Below are 20,150 nucleotides of genomic sequence, written 5' to 3'. Positions count from 1 at the left end.
ACCAGTAGCCCCGGTCTGACAGTCAAAGGTAACTGCCACTGATGTCCACATGATGTTGCAGAGGCAAGCTAGCCTCACAACATCCAGAGCCATCACTTCAACCTCTGGGGCCCTGTCACCAAGGAGCTTCTAAACCACCTTGGCAACCTTAGCCAAAGAGATAGGCTAGTCCACACTCTGCTTCCTCATTGGAAGGAATGTTGGTGAGATTAAGATGGTCTTCAAAGTATATCCTCAACCGATCCATAACATCCTGAGTCAAGGTCTGTACTTACCCATTTCCATTTCACACAGTGTTAAAAGTTCTCTCTGCACCTTGTGAGCCACTGGATCATGGGCATGTATATATATATATATATATATATATATATATATATATATATATATATATATAAAACTACATAACTATGTAACTTACTATACTCATAACAGATAAGAGGAAGTTGTAATAAGAAACACATTTACTGTTAAACCATGAGCAAGGTATCTGCCCTCATGCCAGTTACCTTTTTCCATATCTTTCTCTTATTTTTTCTACCTTTGATGCATTTAGTCAACCCTGATCTCTGTTCTGCAGTTCTTTTTCTTCTTCTTTTTTTTTTCATAATATTTGGTGGTTGGAAAAAACAAAGTGGTGCATTACTGACACCACGTGGTCTGGAGTGTGAGCCAGAACATTTCCAAGAGCCCAAGTTGTCAAAACATTAGTTTGTCTGCTACATTTTCCCAATCCTAAGCATTGAAGACCCCCCCACCAGTGACACCTTCCAGTACCCTCTCCAGGTTCATGGAGGTACCCAAATCCCTCCACTATAGTGAGGTGGTATTTTACAGAGAGAATCATTACCCTTATAGTTGCAATATTCTTCAAAAGAAAATAGGATATATAGGATATTTTTGACTAAATATAATTGCATAGAATTAGTAATATTAGTGGAAGAATTAATTGTTTAATCATTGTTAGAATCATTTTAATTAATAAACAAGTTTAAATTGTTATGGTGCATGTTTTTGCAGGAATCTGAAGCTAACATGTCTTTTAAGTCTGTACAATTATGTGAAGATCATGTATTTTAGTATGCCATATTTTGACTTGGATTAAATTTCAGTTAATTATTTAACCAAAACCACAATTCTTGGTACTAAAATTAATGCCTCAACAACATTTGAGAAAACAATTGCTTTGTGACTTAAACTTTTACATTGACTCATTCTAAAATAACTCCTGTCCTCCTTTCTGTCCTTTGTAACACAAAAAACAACAAACTCAAATGAGTGACCAAAATATGCCAGATATTATGTAATTTCCAGATATTCTTAGATATGAAAGTAATTCCTGAAAGGATCTTCATCTTGTTATTGTCCACTGCAGTTGTTATTGTTGCTTTTCCTCCTGGAGATGATATTACATTTTTAAGAACTACTTCCATTTCTGAATAACAATTAGAAATGTAACCCACAGTATATTTCCAACCACACTCTCCAGACTATACAATGGAAACTTTTTAGAGTAACGTAACTTTTCAAAAAATTCTCCAAATAAGCTTTTCTGGTGAATAGCAGCCTGTCTACCGAGGGCTCATTAGGTGATCAATGGGAATAGAGAGAAGACAAAACAGAAACAAATAAACTGATTTATAAGTTTCACTTTTTTTTTTTTTTTTTTTTTTTAGATATTTGGATTAAACAATGTTAAATAATTATTTAAAAAAACAAACAGAGAATTTCAGTTTGTAACTGGATCTGATACTGATAAAAACAATCACCAGCTGCTCCATAATTTTACCAAAAATGATCAAATATTTACAGCATAATCAAGCAGAAGTTTTAATAAAAGTAGATTTCTGTCAGATTGGAAGAAAGCCAGAGAAAGCCACAATCACTAATTCACTCATTTCTAAATATTCTTTTTTAAAGAGACAAAATTGTCCTCTTCACCTGTTTCTTTTTTTCTTTTCAACACAATGACACATACTGAGAAGGCTTCGTCACCCCCCCCCACTATAAACCTAAGCCCAAGCTTGCATTCATTGTCAAATATAAGTATTTTTTCTTTTACATTTTTACTGAAAATTACTTCAATGACTCTCTTTACTTATTTAGTAGCCTACAACACAAGTACTCCCCCCCCACCATACACACAGACAGGTGCACATAGTGCAGCTTTGGACCATCTGAGTCCTTGAGTACTGGACGTCTCCCACCACTTCCTTGTTGTAGTAATGAGGGGAGTCACACCACTTCCAGCTGCCAGTGGCTGGGATCACAGAGAGTCTTTATATACAAATGAATGATTTAACGAAACATATTAGTGCTGACACTGCAGACTACATTCCTGTGAGATTAAGGGAGTTTAATAAGCTGCTGCTGTAAGATGGTTACTTTTCATTAGTTCATAACTGCCTTTGGACAAATGTAGCTGTATTTTCTTTGGAGCAGAACAAGGAAACAGATAAGAATTCAGCTGTGGGAAATTTTTCAGTGGATTTCAAACAGCTTGACAGCATTTAGAGAAGATTTGAACATCAAGATGTTATTATTCATTTAAATTTGCAACCAAATCTCAACCAAACTGTGATGATTTTCAACACTTTTGCAAGTCAGCACATTATACAATTAAAAATATCTTTATTAACTGAGAGTAAGAGTCCACACAAGCCATTAGTTAATTTTTTTTATAGTGGCTCAACTGTTAATAGTTTTTATATGAGTCACAATGTTGACATATAGTCTTGTACTGAGACCATACTACACAACGTGCTTTCCAAAACACTTGCTGCCCTTTAATTGAGCCTTCATCTGTTTATTCAGCGTAGATGCCAGCTGTAGTAAGGTTTAATCCTAATCCAATTGAATCTTGTTTTGAGTAAGTGATCACAGGAGCCTGTCGGAGATACTCGGCTCTGATATTCACAAGCCTTTGGCATGTGCTTCTGATGGCTGAGTGTGTAGCTGCATAGAGTGGAGGAAATGGAAAAGACCAGGAGATAATGCATGCTTTGTTTTTCTGCCTTCTCTTTTTCTTGTTGTAACAATAGTTGGGGAGCTTTGAGAAGAAATGAAAAGGCTTATTTAAAAATGCAGCAGAAGTGAAGTGAGGGGATGACAGCCAGGTGACGAAGGCAGGTGAGTTTCCTTTTCGACAATCTGCGAATATATTAGACATTAAATGAAAACCTAAATTATTACTTCTACATATAGTGTTTGTAGTACGTTTTAAAATACCAGTAATAATAAGGAATAAGAGTTATTTTTCAAGATGTCTCACAATTTTTGTGTTTTCCTGACACTGTTCATGGCCTACTCTGAAAACTTCATTCATCAGGTGTGTAGTGTGGTGAGATAGCAGAAGTAATAGAAACATGTGCTACTTCGTATACAGAAACCTCCTGCTGCATTTTACTCCAAATAGTTTCAAAACACGAGGTTGCATTTGTCAGATTCAGTCATGAATGTATCGTTTCTGACAGTGAAAACAGCAAAGGGTCATGGGATGCGGCATGGGAAAATCAAGACTTCAGCAGAAGAAATGCGACAGAGGTTAAAAATATTTTTATATAAATTATTCTTTATATTCTTTTTATTGTAATACAACATTTCTCTCTTTTTTTTTCATTTTCAGTGAGCATCTCAGTCCCAGGTAATTCTATTTTATTCCAATGCCGCTTGTTAAATTTTGTGTTAGATCTGTGACAAATATTGTTTTAACTTTTGAAATCTGAACCTGAATTTCATGCATCCTTTGAAGCTGCCACAGGTGAGTCTTTGAGTCTGTATCTGACTAATTTTAAGGTATTTCTAAAAAAACTGATTTTCTCATTGGTTCTTAAAATACATGTAATTACAATCTAAGAGACCTCTGCATTTGTTGTAGAGTCAGAGTGTTTAGCAGCATCTTGGTAAACTTAATTAGAAACCAAAAAGCTGTCCACTTGTTTTCCACTTTGGACCAAGTCATTCATATTTTACCGCCAATCCTCAGCGATAAGAGCAGCTCTGTTGATCCAGCGCTGGTATCGGCTGTATGTTGCTCGGCTAGAGATGAGACGCAGGTGCACGTGGAACATCTTTCAGTCTATCGAATATGCAGGTGAACAAGATCAAATAAAGGTGAGTTCACACAGTTGCAGGGAATTAATATTAGTCTGTGTCAAAACTAATTTTTTATGTCTGGTTTGTTGCCCTGCTAAACAGAAAATATAGTCCACCTCTAACAACAATGGGATGAATGGAAGTTAGATTTTGTGTAATTATGATGATGCCCTTATCCTGCAGGAAGTGGATAACTGTATGTCAAAGGGAAATGTCTTGAGGATTATGGGGTCATCTCCTGATTTTGGGAATTTTCGTGGTCTCCAGAAGACAAAACAGTCACTAAAGGATTTTACATGACATGATTAATCCCCCATAACAACATAACTTTTACAATAATGTGTTTTAGTTCAATTTATTTATTCCTTTTAACCTCCTTGTTCTGAACTTATTGCTTTGAGCTCTCCTCACATTTCTCTGGTCACCCTTGTGTCCAAAAGTGTCCATGCAGAAAAAATGCTATAAAATAGTCATAAATCAAAATTTTCTTTCTACTTTTTTTTTTTTAAATAAATCATTCAAACAACTTCTGTCGTACTCAAAACTACCAAACATTCAATCTTTTATAGAATTTTAACCTTTTAAATACTTTAGTTACTGCCTCAGCCATTACAAAAAACACAAAACTGAATTATTTTCCATATAATAAATATTAGACATTATGTAGAGTAGCAACAAGACAGACAGACAGACAGACAGACAGACAGACAGACAGATAGATAGATAGATAGATAGATAGATAGATAGATAGATAGATAGATAGATAGATAGATAGATAGATAGATAGATAGAAAGATAGATAGATAGATAGATAGATAGAACTATATTAATCAATATAGTACAAAAATATTAATTATTATTAATTATTATGTTATAGCAGCAGCCATCAGATTAAAATAAATGAAAAACAAATGTATAAGAAAACAATGTAAAGATATAGTGAAATAGAAAATAAACTCAATATACACAGTATATAAAAGGGAAGCACGGAATGCAGGTATAAGTTATCAAAATATAAACTCACTAGGAAAAATCCAAAACTATAATGGCGTTAAAACTTTAGTCAAATACTTTGGTTAATTTCTTTATAGCTGAAAACTGATGACAATCCCATCAGCAACGGTTAAGCCTCATATTTAGTGCTGATTATATTTCTATAAACTCTTGGCATTAATCTTTGTCATTGCAAAGCTAATCTTAAATGTTATTCTTTTCCTTTCTGCAGCTCTACAGTTTCTTTGGCTTCTTGATGGACCACTTTACCCCAGCCAGCAGTGAAAGTAAGACAATAACTCTCTAACACAATCTGTTTAACTCACTGGCTTTCATAAGATCACAGCCAGTAAGCTGATCTGTGCTCAGACTGCTCCCTGCTGAAAGACATAAAGAGGCTTTACTTCCTTCCCTGTTTTAATAAAGGAAACCTCATATCTCACATCTTCCGAGAGAATGACATGTGCCATGACACAGAATGGGAAAGATATTTTTGCTACAAGAGCATTGAGGTACCGGACAGCTACACTGGCCCCCATCTCACCTTCCCAATGACGTTCTGTGGGGTGTCAAAGCTTGTGGAGGCTTTTAAGCACAAACAAGTAGGTACACTGGCACATGAAGCACACAAAGGAAAATAATGAGAAAACAGTTAAAGCAGAGATTGCACAACGTGAGTATCTTCTTCAGCACTCAGTTTATTCACACGTTTTTCTCCCAGTAGCAGCTCCATGCTCGATATGTTCTGCAGATTCTTGGAGAGACTTGGAGACTTCTACGAATTCTTCCAAACATCAATCATGTATCTGTCTGTCAAACCAAAGAGGTTACTATATGCGGTATGCTAAGCAGGCTTTTCCAAGATTTTCTATTTAGTCTTTTTCATTGCCTTGGAAACATTTAGCAGACCTTTACTTGACAAATGGTGCCATAACTAGGATTTATGTTTTTCACAGGAGACCTCCACGGACAGCTTGAAGATCTTTTGTTGATATTTTATAAGGTATTAAAACAAAAAAAGCCATCATATGTTGTTTGCCATAATGTTCATTTTAGTGAATACCCTGAATTTAAACTGTCCAGAATGGTTTACCATCGTCTGAGAAACCGTACATCTTCAATGGGGACTTTGTGGATCGTGGTAAGAACTCTTTAGAGATTCTGCTCATCCTGTTTGGATTCCTCCTCGTTTACCCCAATGATGTGCATCTGAACAGAGGGAACCACGAGGACCACATTGTTAATCTGAGGTAAGATAATCTACAGAGTGCTTCCTATTTTTCAAAATCCAATTCAACAGATTGTTTAGCTAAGTTAGTCACTTCAGCCATACAACCATGGTAAAAATGGTCAAAAACGTTTGACCAAAACATGTTTCTGCTACATGAATAAGTTCTGGGATGCTTGCACAGAACTTTACTTAGTTTAGTAATGCAACAGGGGTTGTTATTGGTTGGGAATAATGAGATTACTGATACAAAAAAGGAGTTATTCTGTTTAGAGCTTTAAAGTTTAGGAGAAAATGTTCATATTCTGTTATAATTTTCCAGAGAGCCCACAGGAGAAACATAATCACTCTTGGGTGTCAACCATTTTTCATTAGCTCAGTGGGTGTAGCAATCATGATCAGTCAGATGGCATAACAGGTTTTCCCTTCACCTCAGGACATATTAAATGAGATCAGGCTGGAGATAATGATGGTATTATGGTAGATTATTAACTAGCATTTGCACATACAACAGTGTGCTGCATTAAATATGATTTTCAGAAGTGTTTCTAAGCCTGCAGTGATTTCCACAAGAGAATCATGTCTGTTTTAATGCCGGAGAAACCAAAGATCGATGCCATTTGTTATTTGGACACTGGGTTTTATTTTATTTTAAAAAGCACGCTTTGTTGTTATCATAAATGGATTTTTTTTAAATAAGCCAACACTTGATATACTAACCAGGTAATCGCTGTATTTTTTCCAGGTATGGCTTCACTAAAGAAGTCTTGGGGAAATACAGGGTAAGTCTCAAATTCAGTAGAAGCATTTAGAGTTACAGTATGCTTCTTTATAATAATTCCCCTTTAAATGGGCTACAGGTGCATGGTAAGAAAATCCTAAAGCTTCTCCAAAAGATCTTCAGCTGGCTGCCGGTGGCCACAGTGATTAATCACAAAGTGCTGGTTGTGCATGGAGGGATATCTGACACAACAGACCTCAATATAGTTGCCAGAGTGGACAGGCACAGAGTAAGAAAAGCCCCCAGCTTTAATTAAATGAGTGTATGTTCAATGATGTGCATACTAAAAACTAAAACAAATTTTTTACGTATGCAGTATGTATCAGTCCTAAGGCCACCAAAGATGGTCCGTCAAGCACTTTATGGGAACAAGACAATAAACTGCAGAAATGGAGATGCTGGCAAACCAGTAGAAGGCCGGCAACGACGAGTGCGCTCTTTGACCGACCACAACTCTGCCTCCGTTCAGAGGAACAACCTCCCACGCCGCTCGCTTCACAACCTGTCCATCAGCAATCAGCTGAACTGGTCGGTGGAGGATGAGCTGAAGAAGAGGCGCAGGCTGGCCGGGTTTGACCAGTCCTACAGAAAAGTGAAGACGTCAGACTCTGACTCCGACCCAGAGTTTGGAGAAGAGACAGAAACAGACGAAAATGAATGGAAACAAGTAAGTGACAGTGAGGATATTTGCAGATAGTCGGAGCATACAGTAGTTCACCTAAATGAGTCAAAGATAACCTGATTTAAAATAGAAAAATATCAACTACTGTCTCCTTTAAACTTCTGTTTCTAAACAAAAAAACAAAGAAAAGTTTGGGTACTTTACACTGTCAGTTCTTGGTGACATTCATTTAGGCCGGTGCTGAATTTTGAGGTGAAGATGCAGAAAAAATGTGTGCAGGTGTTGCTACTCATGAGAAGAGTTAATCTCTTCAGTTTGATAAATCCCACTCAAGGTCTCTTGCAGCTTTGTTTTTCTTACAAGCACTCCTTTCAGGAGATTTTCTCTTTTTTTGATCAACTGGACTTTTCTTATGACTGATTCATGGCTCCAGATTTGGATTAAAGTTATCTGGAAGGTCAAATCTCTACCCAAAACTTTGTGTGATCCTCCTTTCATTTTTCTTTTCAGGAAAACTTACAAATACAACACTAATTGTATAATAAATGTATAAAGATGTATTCATCTTTACTCACTCAACTCTTAAAATACTTTGACTGGAGCGCCTTAACTTTTGCATCAATATCTGGTACATCCATTCAGATTGTGGACCTATTGTGGAGTGACCCTATGCCCCAAAATGGCTGCAATCCCAATGAAGTGCGAGGAGGAGGCTGTTACTGGGGACCAGATGTCACTGAGGAGGTGCTGGGAAGACACAACCTCCAGCTCCTCATCCGCTCCCATGAGTGCAAACAGGACGGCTACGAGTTCGGCCACAATCGCAGGGTGATTACATAGAAACATACTGCAAAGCTTTTGGGAGGAAGAAGAATTGAGGATTAAGCAAGGTTTAGATAGCTTATATTTACATATTTACCATGTTTCTCCTGTTATATGCAGGTGCTGACAATATTTTCTGCCTCTAACTACTATGAGGTGGGCAGCAATAGAGGAGCCTATATCAGAATGGGCTCTGATCTGGTCCCGCACTTCATTCAGTACCAGGCCAGCGAGACATGCAGAGAGCTCACCCTGAGACAAAGGTACACACTTTGAAAGAACGCAGACAATATTCAAACTGAAGTCCAATCAGTCTTTTTCAAGTTTGAAGAGAGAAACCGATCAGTGTAGAAACATGTTACAATTTCTCAAAGGAGCTTTTAGACTGCAGAAGTCTTTGTAATGTTCTTATAAATCTATCTGTATTGTAAATGCAACTCACCCTTGAAGGGATGTTATACTTCAGGAACACTCTAGTTCCCATAACTCTAGGATATTCTCCAGAACATTTAGATTCAACTGTGCCTGTTTAAAAAGTTTTTTTTTTTTAAAGATTTCAATATTTATCCCCAAGTATTGAGACTTTCTTGTTATTTGTTAGTGTTGGATGGACAGAGAGGTCAGCCCTCCGAGCTCTGAGGGAGCAGCTGTTTGTGCACAAGTCAGATCTCATCAGTGCCTTTCAGGGGTTTGATCCCAACAACACAGGTACATTTCATGCCTAAAAATACATTACCAGATAGGCATTATGTCGGAGTGTATGCTGAAAATGACAATTCAGTAACTCTTTAATTTCATGTCTGTACCTCAGGGTTGATTTCTCTGAGGCACTGGGCCAGTGCCTTGGAGAGTGTACTAAAGCTGGGTTTGCCCTGGAGGGTTCTGCGCTCTCAGCTCGTCAGCAGGACCCAGCATGGCATGGTGAACTATCAGCAATGGATCAGGGAGCTCTCAATCACTGAGCCCAAACTAGAGGTGTTTTATTCCTTCTCATCTTGCTTCTCACTGTAGGAATGTTTAACATTATATTTACTGGAAGGACTTAAAAATATCTTACTGATTTCCCTCGGTAGGTGTCAGACATGAGTATTCTGGAGACTATGTATAAAAACCACTCCAACCTGGAAACCATCTTCCGCATCATAGACACAGATCATTCAGGTCAGTGACCAATGATGGATTCTCTACCATATTATCTCACCGGCAGGAACTGTAAAACAGTCACATAGGTTTAAATGCCTAAAATAGGAGTATACGTTAATCAGCATAATGCACAGTTCATGGTTAAAAACTACAGCTTCCTCCTCCAGGATTGATCTCTTTTGAGGAGTTTCATCAGACTTGGAAACTCCTGAGCTCTCATCTCAAGGTGGAAATTAGTGACAAAGCTATCGCAGACCTGGCTCAGAGCATCGACTTCAACAAGGACGGCAGCATAGATATCAACGAGTTCATGGAGGCCTTCCGACTGGTGGACCTCTCCACACACACCTGATAGCCTGGAAGAGGAGCTGTTGCTACAGCAGTTTAGTTGATCCCGAATACCTGCTGCACAGACTACCAGGCACAATCTTGTTCAGCTGGAGATGTTTCTATTGGTCTGAATGGTTAGAAATACTTGACCATGTCACATGGGTAGTGCATTATCACTTCCACAGATGCAACATAGACGTTTTCTACCTCCTAAAGCTTGTTTTTGGGCTGTTTTCTACCATCTATATTTTTTTGTATATGTAAGTTTTCAACTTAATGCTCATGTTTAGTTGGTGAATAAACATCTCTTGTAGTCTTAACGACTGCACAGGGGAATTCTATGAAGTTTGTTATAAAGTTTTGCAGTATGTGCAGAGACTTGTTGCTCCAGAAGGAACTGCACAAACTCGATTTTAATTTGATTTTTTTCATGTCAGCTTAATAAATGCAGTAAAACAAGCCGTCTGAGCACTTCACCACAGACTGAGCAGCTGTTCCTAATTTTTCAACATGTTGCAGAACAAAGATCAGAAAATAATGAGCAGGGGCAAAATGCTTCAGTGGGTTTGTCAGGGCCAGTTTGGCTCCAACAAATAGTTATTCATCTATAATTTATACTTGGTTGAGGATATAAGCAAATTATTGATTGCTTACCTCTCTAATTTAACTGGCAGTACCTTAGTGTTTACCTGTGCTCTGGGTGATACTGTAATTCACACCCATGATATATGGGTGACCCTACTGCATGAGGGGATATAATCTATTTGAAAGCTGCCTAGTCAGTTCAACTGCCAATCAGTCTTTTCATCCTTGTAGGGATGTGAATCCAGGACATAAATCCTATCAACTCAAGCCCTGCTTTGATGAGATGCAGGAAAGTGCAAGTCTGAGGAGGTAAACAACGAATGTTGTGCTCCGTATTAGTGGCGTAACAGCTTATGTGTAACCGACTGGGCCATAACACAAACATGGAAAATTAGGCTTCTTTTACAGCTTCTATGTAGAGAAAGAGATCCAGTAAAGCATGCTTTTAAATTGAAACTAAATTTATTATCGTTTTAATAGCATAAAAAAACAAGTACAAAGGTGTATTTACATGTGTTAAATGGTGACACACTCTCAATCCCTTAGGTTGTTTACTTAACAGGTGCATTTGGAGTCTCATATGTATAATCTGATTTAACATAAGGGTAGCCAGCTATTATTAGACATCGTTGAGTCCTTCCATTAAGCTGTCTATATCAGTTCAGACAGCACAGATTAACTAGTCAATGAGTTGCTGATACAGATATGGGGGCAAATGACATACCTGCTAAAATGTGGAAAGACAAAACACACACTACAGCAAAACTGGTCTTTTTTAACAATTTTAATATTATGGTGTGTAGTCTGGTTGAGAAGTGTCCCTTTGCAAACAGATACAAAGGGTCTGAGAGTGTTGACCGGGTGGACTCAGCTCAGGATGGCTCCTCTCACGTGTCCAGAGTCGCTCAGCCCGTGCTCTATGAGTTTGATGTCTTCCAAATCATCTTTGATGACATTGATCAAATGACTTAAACCATCCTGCTGCTGCTTCAAGTGCTGAAAGTGTGAGATGAGCAAACAGGTGGGATTAGATAAAAATCTACCATTTATTTGTTTAAAAATTTCTAAATAATTTTAGTCAAATTTTAAGGACTTCGGAGTAAAATAATTTAAATTTAGAAAAACAATCTTGACTGGATGTCTCCTATATAACAGGTGACGTCACTGCCATCAAAAAGCATTAGATATTGCATAAAATTTGTTCATATTAGCTGAGCTTTTAGGTACTAAGATGACTTTCAGGAGGATTTCAAGAACTACAGGGCAAAGATGTGGAACTGTAAATATGCTGACTCTCACTTGTTTGATTTCTCTGAGAAGGTCTGCATCAACACTGTAGCGCTCTTCTGATCTCACAGCTCCAAAATGGTTCTGCATTCGGATTTGGGACATTAATTCATTCAGCCGACCCTGGATGAGACAAAACACCACAAAACAATGAAAAGGTTAGCCTTCAATCAAGAAGAGTTTGAGCCCAGTTCAGTCATAAACACATTTAGAGCTAACTCAAACTTGACAAGAACTTATGTAATGTACTCTAACTAAGAAACAGAATTAATAAAGACATTTAAAAATGATGGTAAATAGTCTCAAATCAACAGTGAAGCCTCCTTAGCTTTATTTTAAGTCTATTTTTTCTGCCTAATTTCTGAAAAAAAGGCCTTTACTCTGTGTTAAATTGCTACTCTAGTTCAGACACACTTGCCTTGAACTGTGTGGGGGCATTGAGTTCTGACTGAATGGTATCCAGCTGCACTCTGAGATGTTCCTCGTCCACTTGGATAGCATAACCACTTTTTCTCTGAATCTCCTGTTTGATCAGCACCTTTTAGGAAAACATGGCAACGATCAATACAGCAGAGCCAATGAGGAAGCACTGATGAAACATGGAAAGATGCAGACTGTGCCAGTACATTCAAATCTGGTTAAATATCCACATGGTATTCATCACAGTTCCTGGAAAACAAAAACTAGAATAAAATCATTTTTACCAAATAGCATAAAGATCGTCACAGAGACAGAATACAAGCAGTTTAAGTGACGGTATACACAAACAACTCTGACATTCATGTTTATTCAAAAGGTCGTGAAGGAGAGCCATTGCTTACAATTAAGGTTCCAGGTAGCTTAAAATCCAGGACCTTCGGTCTCGCTATAATTGTGTTCATCCCTCATAATATACCATCCCAGCTTTAAGGGGAGAATAATTCACTGATCTTGGCATTGGACCAATCTCCAGCCATTTTAACAAAACATTTCCATCTTGGTATCTAAGGTTTCTCCAGCCCGCTGTTTTCTGATTTGAATTAGATTCCTAGTTTTTAAAGCAATTGCGCTGAAGCCAATTCTTGTGCTCACTCAGAAGTGACAGCTGACTGAGACAACACGAGGCTGTTACCTGCAGCACTCTGTGAGAGAGATCCATCAACTTTCTTTTGTATTGAGCAATCTTGGCCACAGTGGTCGCCTGGTTCTTCTGCAGTTCACTGATGTCGTTGGAGATAATCTGCAAGCATAGGAGCGTGAATGAAAACAGGAGTGCATGACTTCAGAGCTACTTCTACTTCCATGAATGCCACATGCAGCTGTAGTAGTAATTCCAGATAAAAACAAGCTGTTGGCAAGAAGCATCAGCTGGACATCTGTGGACTGTCCTTGACACCACAAAAATCTGCTTCAGAATTCCTTTGTTGATTATCAGTCTTTTACTTTTTGCTAAAACTGGAAACAACAGCAGTGCTGTTATTTTCACCCACATCCACTCTGGTCTGGTGCTGTTTGGTCATCTGCTCCTGGATCTGCAACCTGCGGAGCAGCTCCTTAAAACCAACCATGGGCACTGGTATCAGCCTGGGAAAACACAAGGAAAAATAATCTTGGCACCCAATGATAAAAAAAAAAAGCTATTTTTACTGTATTTTCTAAACTCATAAAGTGTTTTTTTTTTTGTTTGGTTCTTTCTTCACATCAATATTAAATGTAATTTGCTGAAAAAAAGAAAATGTAGCCCATCAAATAGCTTAACACCACAAGATTAAGTCATTAGCAGTGTTTACATGTAGCACTTTTGATCCATTCAACATTCAGTGAGAATAAACGTGTCATTTGAACGTGTCAGCTGATCCGATCGGCCTTAATCGGAAAAAAGATTTTCAATTTGATTGAGACTGGTGGTTTAAACCTTTTCATGATCGGATCAGCAGGAGAAAATAACCATGTATACAGATGTTCCGATGGTTTCTGTGGTGTATGTTGTTTTTGCGCATGCTTGAACCACATGAGATTTACGTGACGTAATGAGTTTCACGGAAGACTTAAAACTTGGCGGCAGCATAACAGGACTGTGGCGGATGCAATGTTTTGTTAGAAACTGAAAACTTAGGATTGTTGGGCATTTTGATGGGCAAAACGTTTAAAAAGAAGAAGAAAAAAAAAAAAAACATTCTCCTTCCGAACTAATATGCATTGCACATATCAAAAGTGTTATCATACTAAATTTGTCCATCATGTACACACAACAGATCAGATCACTTTATTTAGCAGGCATGTAAACATGTCAGCTGGAATCTCTGATCAGATTAATTTCAATCACATGGATGAAATATTTATCCATGTCAACGTAGCGACTGTTGCAACGTTTAGCCTCAGATTTCTAAATTATCACTGTGTAATAAACTACAATAAATGATCATATTTCACTGCCTTTATGGAGATCCGGTGCTCTTCAGTGACTTACTTCTCTGGATCTGGGTTGTCCACCTTAGCTTGCTCCCAAATAATGGGATCCACTCCTGTTGAGGAGAGATAACATCTTCAGGTACTGTTCAAAACATCCAACTGGCAAACATGAGAGGGTATAGTAGCCAAAAACTGTACTCAAGTAAGAGTAGTTCAAAATAATATTCCTCGAGTAGAAGTAAAAATACTAAAGGGTATAAAATATTTGGTGAAAGGACTAAAGTACTGAGTAAATGTTTGTGATCTAATGTCATGTTTGTGTTTTTTTTTTTAATTAAACCTATTGTATTAAAATATATATTGGGTCCCAAAATACACAAACATGATTTAATCTGAACTGAAATAAGTACTATTTCTTACAAGGAGAGTTTTGAATCTGAACTTTCAAGTCAAGCAACATCAGTACTATAGATGACATATTTATTTTTTTTATTAAGAGTGCTGTGAAAATGATCCGATCATACGGATCACTGTTCCTATGTCCTCTCACACATCAACAATTTAACAACTCAAAACAAATTAATTTATTACGAAAAGATTCTGTTAAAGTTTACCAGCAATTGGTACAACTTCATCACAGTTATGCTTGGATCTGTGATCAGCTCGGCATGATTGACTGGATCACATGACATTTTCATTTTTAATTGGTGAGAGGCATGTGATGATTTTTACTGTGTCTGTGTGGTGAAATTAGCAGCATCTCATATCTAACTGAGTACATTCTGGGAAAAAAAAAACACAAAAAAACAAAACACTCGAGTTTAATGTTGCCCAATGTAGCGGAGTAAAAGTTGCGTTTCTTCTTCACAAACAGACCCAAGTAAAAGTAAAAATATGGCATAGTAAAACTACTCTTAAGGTATACTTAAAAAAAAAAAAAAAAAGAAGTTACTCAAGTAAATGTAACAAGTTACTACTCGCTGCTGCTGATCAACATACTTGCATATATTTACCTGCAGGAGCGTTTTGCAGCAGCTGCTTTAGTTGTGCTGGAGACAGCTCAGTGCGTGTAACAGACATGGCCACTCCAAGCTGCGTGAGCTGGACCTTAATGTTGGCCTGCTCCAGATAGCTGAAGAGGGTTGTAGCTGGGATTCTTTTGGAGGTCCCATTAGGAGAACGTTCCACCACGTAAACGATCACTTCTGTCCTATGATACGAAGCACGAAGGATGTCTGTGTCTATGATCTACTGTATATTTAGCTCTGGAGAAGTTCTAGAAACTTACTGGTCACTTGGCAAAGCTTTGACACCTTCTACATTGACAGTTAGTGTCTGGTTGCTTCCCAGGACTTTATGGAGGGACTCAACCAGCTGCTGTTGTTGAGCTCGCAGATCAGCTTCCTTTTTATTGAGAACCAGGACCACTAACCCGTCCTCATCCTTACTCACTGGGATGCAGCTATATCCCACCGCCTGGGGATCACAGGACACAGATGATTACTGTTTAATAATCAAAAGCCAAGAGCACAAACCAACTGTTTACCCCAAAATATTCACGCTTACCTTGAACCTGCAGAAAGGGTTTTCCTGGGTAAATTCCACCGGTGGGTTGTTGTTGCTGTAGTAGCCCTTCCCAGTGCCCCAATAGGCCTGCAGTTGGTTCCATTTGGCAAGAATGGAGTCACGCTCATCTCCTAATAAAGTGGGCGCTGATAGAGCAGTGACTTGCTGGTAAAGATGGGTAGATTGAGTTTGGCCCTGTGGCTGGGCCTGCTGTCCAAACAAGCCTGCTGTATACAAAGTTTGGAGATAAAACCATGTTATATTATCAGAAATATGGACAATTTATGACATCTTTAGAAAAAAACACATTGTATTTGCTTTTCTGGGACCAAAAGATGTAATTTACACATTTTAAATACCCAGCAGTAATGTGCTTTAATATTATGTTATTTGTATATGTACATGTAAAACTATCATTCAGAAAGAGAAGGTTTCACCTTGCTGCTGCTGTGTTGGCTGGATATTAAAACCTCCAAATCCACCCAGGCCAGTTGTTCCTAATCCAGTTCCAAATCCCGATACTCCAGTAGCAGCACCAGTCCCGAGCCCAGATGAAAACCCAAATCCTTTGTTCTGTGTGTTACCAAACAGACCTCCTAAAAGAAAACAATGTACCAGAACAGTGAGAAATTAAATAGATATGTCATGTTTACAGAAAGCAGGCCATCAGCTCTGCAGCTGGATTACAGCAGTAGTAAAAGAGCAGCTCCATGTTCTGGTAGGGTTAGTGAGACATCTTGTGGCAGCTTCAGTATTGGGCAAAAGTCATGAGCCACCTCTCATTTCTTTACACACTGCCAGGAAAATACACACTATTCTTATTTTCTTGTGTGTTAGATTTTTGGGTTTTCATAAGCTGTCGTCATTTTCATCAAAATGATAACAAATAAATGCTTGAAATATCTCACTTTGCATGTAATGAGTCTATATATTAGTCTACACTTTTTAAGTTGAATAACTAAAATAACTTCAGTTTTGCGCAATATTCTAAATTTTTTAGTTTAACCTGTTTATAAAAAATCCTGTTATATATTTAACCTATGGCAAATCATTGATAGATAGTAAGAATATCATAAATAAAAGTCTATAATAAATATAATTTATTTAAAATTATAAATTTGATAGACCCCTTATGAAATAACACAGGCATCAAATCGGTACGAGTAGTCCAATGATTGGAAGGTCGGCAGTTTAATTCCCACTTCTCCAGTTGATTTATCGTTGTGTCCTAGGGCAAGACACTTCACCCTCCTTGCCTCCAGTCTCAGCAGCAACGGTGTATAAATGAGTATGGAGTATGTTCAGTGGTGGTCGGCGAAGCCGTAGGCACATATTGGCTGCCACATTTCGGTCAGTCTGCCCCAGCGCAACTGTGGCTACACACGTAGCTTACCAATACTATTATTATTATCGGAAGATACTTAAACCCCAGGTATCGGAATTGGTTTCAGACATAAAAAATGGTGTTGAAACATCTCTATTTGGTGCACCTATATGGTGGACTGTAATTAAGTGACTCTGTTACTGACCTGCAGTGTTGGAAGGGGCAGCAAAACTGAAACTGGACCCTGGTGCAACAGCAGTTGTTGTAGTTGTACCAAAACCCCCAAATGCGCCTGGAAATAAAGTAAACGATGACAAAAGTGATCATAGAGGCAACAAATCAAAAAAAAGGGATGAAAGAACAAAAGAATGGAATCACTATTTGATGTACAGCATAAGGGCTGTGTCATGACAAAGGTTTTAAGTTTACTGAAAAGGAAATTTGAATTCTAGATACTAATGTTTTCTGACATATACATAGAAAGTGCACCGACTTGCCACAGCAATCAAATGAGATGAATGCATTATGTAATACTTTGTGTCTTCATGCAGATGGAAACAGCAATGATTCAAGCATTATGAATAAGAATCACCAGGTGAGATGGGAAAAAAATAATCACTGCACCACAATGAAGTGAAAAAAAGAAAGAAAAAAATAAGATGAAAATGCATGTTTTTACATAAACAAAATGCACTGAATCACAAAGTTCATCTACCTGTGCTAGCCAGGCTATTACCAAAATTGAAAACAGTGCCAGTAGTGGTTGCTGTACCAAAACATCCCACATTAAAGCTGACTGCTGCTGGGTTGGCATTTAAACCAAATCCCCCAAAACTAAACCCACCAGCCGTGGTGCTTCCAGCTCCTAGCCCCCCAAATCCTGCAGCCAAAGCAGGCAGGCAGCGAGAGAAAGAGAGTGACATGGAGGAATTAAATGACAATGCCAGACCTTGCATGGACTCAACTGTTAGACAATCGTAAAGTGCCTAAAAAGAGGTTTGTCTAAAGAAAACTTTACAAAAGCTTTAGCTTTTAACATAGTGTGTGTCTTACCAGTGTTGGTGGAGCCAAAACTAAATCCTGTGGCTGGTGCAGCAGCAGTGGTTGTGGCTGTCCCAAAACTGGGAGCTGTTAGAGCTATGAAGACAGAATAGAAATTAACTGAGTTGTTACTTAAACTGGTGTTATGTTGTGAACACAAAAAGAGAAAACACTTCAAAATAACCAACAAAGACAGAGCCAAACTCTGCAGACAGCATCAAAACACTAACAGTTTTCAGTGATTTCCTATTGTTTATATACACATGGCAACATCAACTATAGATCATATTGTGATCTAATGTATTTTTCCTCTGATACTTTTATACAATTCCAATCATTCCAGGTTAATTTTATTTCCCTGCAAGTTTTTCTTCTCACTCTTGTATATGTTAAATAACTTGAGGATAGTTACAGAACAATAATTAATTCTGCTTGTTTTGTCTTTAATTCTAGTGGGAAACAATGATCCATAAAGTACTCACACCTTTCTGGATATCTTTAAATCCAGCATTTACAGAATACAACCCCGATGTTTTGCCGTTTGATTTAGATTTCCATTAAGCTGTAAGACCCTGAGCCCTCACCTCCAACCGTTAGTGTCTTACTTGCTCAAGCTCAAACCAACACATTTGCAATCTTATCTGAACTACAGAGGCCAGTGTTAGCAAAATGCGTCAATTTGAATAGCAGAAATTGATAAATTACTTTTGTCGTGTAAGATATTTCTTATTTTGATCAATTTCATTATGCGTATATGAGACATTCCTGGATGTTTTACGTGATGAGATGCTGCTTTGTTTTGCTTTTGTACATCTGATATTGCACACCTCACTTTGTATATGTTGTGTACATGTTTAAGCGTGGCCCAAACTTTGAGTTTGGATATGAATTTCAAAAAGGCCCAAGTCAAGCTATCTCCGACACATTATCTGAGGTATACTGTGGTTCCCTTTCACTTTCTGATGTATAATACAGACCCAGAGTGGTCGATTTTAACTACCAAATATGTATCCATTTAAAATAGTCACGGCTGTGAAGTGAGTGTCGAGAGGGGAGCCCTCTGCGTGGGTCAGAGCTGGAGACTTACTGCCGAACCCCGATGAGGCGGTTGTGGTGGTGGCAGCGGGGTTGAAGCCAAATGTTGATGCTGTCGTCTTGGCACCAAGACCAAAAGAAAACCCCGACGTGCCTTCACAAAAACAGTGTTTTCTTAGTGCTACGTGTCATGAATGCAACATTACAAAGGCATTTTACCAGCTGCGGCTTTTTCTTCTGTAAAAGATTATTTCACGAGTATGTACAATGTGATGATCATGCTAGCTAGCAAGTTAGCTAAGAAGGGACATCGCTTGTTAATGACTAGAGGTTTTTCATTCAGCCCTATTTAAGTAGTCAAATGAGCAGATATTGGACCAATCTGCAAAGCAGCTACAAACGTTAAATCTAAAAGGAAAACAACACTTTCCCCTTAAATCTGTCGATAACAGATAGATGACACCATCGTCATAGCTTGAGGACAGTGAGCCGAAGCAGTTGCAAATAATAAATATCCACAAGTCATACAAAACGCAATAAAATAAAGTCATAATAATATTATGTATGTGTCATAACTTCAGTTCCTATTGGTACTCCAAATTAATTTAAATGCTGCCCTTACTTGACGCTGGATTATTCGTGGCGCCGCCAAAACTAAACGCCATGTTGACTGTCACAAGTGGGCTTCTTCTTCTTCTTCTACTCCTTGTGATGTTAGTCATCGTCTATTAAAGCTGATCGTTACCGCCACCTGGTGCTCAGAATGATGTCACGCAAGGCTGAAGGTCAAACAGCATTTGTAATGTTTATTACTATATTAATTTATATTATATTAATTTGGATAGTGGAAGCCTGTTGCAGAAACGTTAGTAAAACTACAAATAAAATAATTTAAAAAAAGATACAATGC

The 20,150-nt window shown here is 38.0% G+C and overlaps 2 protein-coding genes across 4 annotated transcripts; one reads left to right on the top strand and one right to left on the bottom strand.

The window, feature by feature from the left end:
* Positions 1–2,986: 2,986 nt before the first annotated feature.
* LOC121629566 (serine/threonine-protein phosphatase with EF-hands 2-like) lies at positions 2,987–10,464 on the top strand. The gene is made up of 18 exons (XM_041969205.1): positions 2,987–3,126; positions 3,471–3,540; positions 3,623–3,640; positions 3,983–4,110; positions 5,318–5,372; positions 5,512–5,687; positions 5,810–5,924; positions 6,042–6,088; positions 6,169–6,335; positions 7,059–7,095; positions 7,174–7,323; positions 7,411–7,761; positions 8,359–8,544; positions 8,659–8,801; positions 9,140–9,246; positions 9,350–9,513; positions 9,612–9,699; positions 9,849–10,464. Exons 2-18 carry the CDS (start codon positions 3,489–3,491, stop codon positions 10,031–10,033), a joined length of 2,169 nt encoding a protein of 722 aa, XP_041825139.1. The 5' UTR covers positions 2,987–3,126; positions 3,471–3,488; the 3' UTR covers positions 10,034–10,464.
* A 575-nt stretch (positions 10,465–11,039) lies between these two features.
* On the bottom strand, positions 11,040–19,928 carry nup54 (nucleoporin 54). Of its 3 annotated transcripts, none has more exons than XM_041970750.1 (15): positions 19,863–19,928; positions 19,293–19,394; positions 18,218–18,301; positions 18,009–18,044; positions 17,370–17,456; positions 16,278–16,436; positions 15,841–16,067; positions 15,563–15,750; positions 15,288–15,484; positions 14,333–14,387; positions 13,353–13,446; positions 12,995–13,102; positions 12,302–12,421; positions 11,896–12,006; positions 11,040–11,592 (listed from the first exon to the last, which is right to left on the bottom strand). In XM_041970750.1, the coding sequence occupies exons 1-15, from the start codon at positions 19,903–19,905 to the stop codon at positions 11,464–11,466; spliced, it is 1,740 nt and encodes a 579-aa protein (XP_041826684.1). In that variant the 5' UTR covers positions 19,906–19,928; the 3' UTR covers positions 11,040–11,463. The 3 variants fall into 3 exon arrangements, with proteins under 3 accessions (XP_041826684.1, XP_041826685.1, XP_041826687.1); XM_041970751.1 differs by having other exon boundaries at positions 15,841–16,064; XM_041970753.1 differs by lacking the exon at positions 18,009–18,044.
* Between the last annotated feature and the right edge of the window lie 222 nt (positions 19,929–20,150).

The sequence above is a fragment of the Melanotaenia boesemani genome, chromosome 19 (genome assembly GCF_017639745.1).
Source record: "Melanotaenia boesemani isolate fMelBoe1 chromosome 19, fMelBoe1.pri, whole genome shotgun sequence".
In the NCBI taxonomy this organism is placed as follows: Eukaryota; Metazoa; Chordata; class Actinopteri; order Atheriniformes; family Melanotaeniidae; genus Melanotaenia; species Melanotaenia boesemani.
The sequence above is the reverse complement of the archived record's forward strand: the minus strand, read 5'-3'. Positions and strand labels throughout refer to the sequence as shown.

What these genes read in the sequence shown, in the direction of transcription:
- LOC121629566 (XM_041969205.1), top strand. Translation starts at nt 3,489, where the DNA reads ATGGGATGCGGCATGGGAAAATCAAGACTTCAGCAGAAGAAATGCGAC. An exon ending in TACCCCAGCCAGCAGTGAAA is followed by an intron (nt 5,373 to 5,511) that starts GTAAGACAATAA and finishes GTTTTAATAAAG; the next exon opens with GAAACCTCATATCTCACATC. An exon ending in CATAGACACAGATCATTCAG is followed by an intron (nt 9,700 to 9,848) that starts GTCAGTGACCAA and finishes TTCCTCCTCCAG; the next exon opens with GATTGATCTCTTTTGAGGAG.
- nup54 (XM_041970750.1), bottom strand. Translation starts at nt 19,905, where the DNA reads ATGGCGTTTAGTTTTGGCGGCGCCACGAATAATCCAGCGTCAA. An exon ending in TTTTGGCTCCACCAACACTG is followed by an intron (nt 18,045 to 18,217) that starts GTAAGACACACA and finishes CTTTGGCTGCAG; the next exon opens with GATTTGGGGGGCTAGGAGCT. An exon ending in TCTCTCACAGAGTGCTGCAG is followed by an intron (nt 12,422 to 12,994) that starts GTAACAGCCTCG and finishes TTTTCCTAAAAG; the next exon opens with GTGCTGATCAAACAGGAGAT.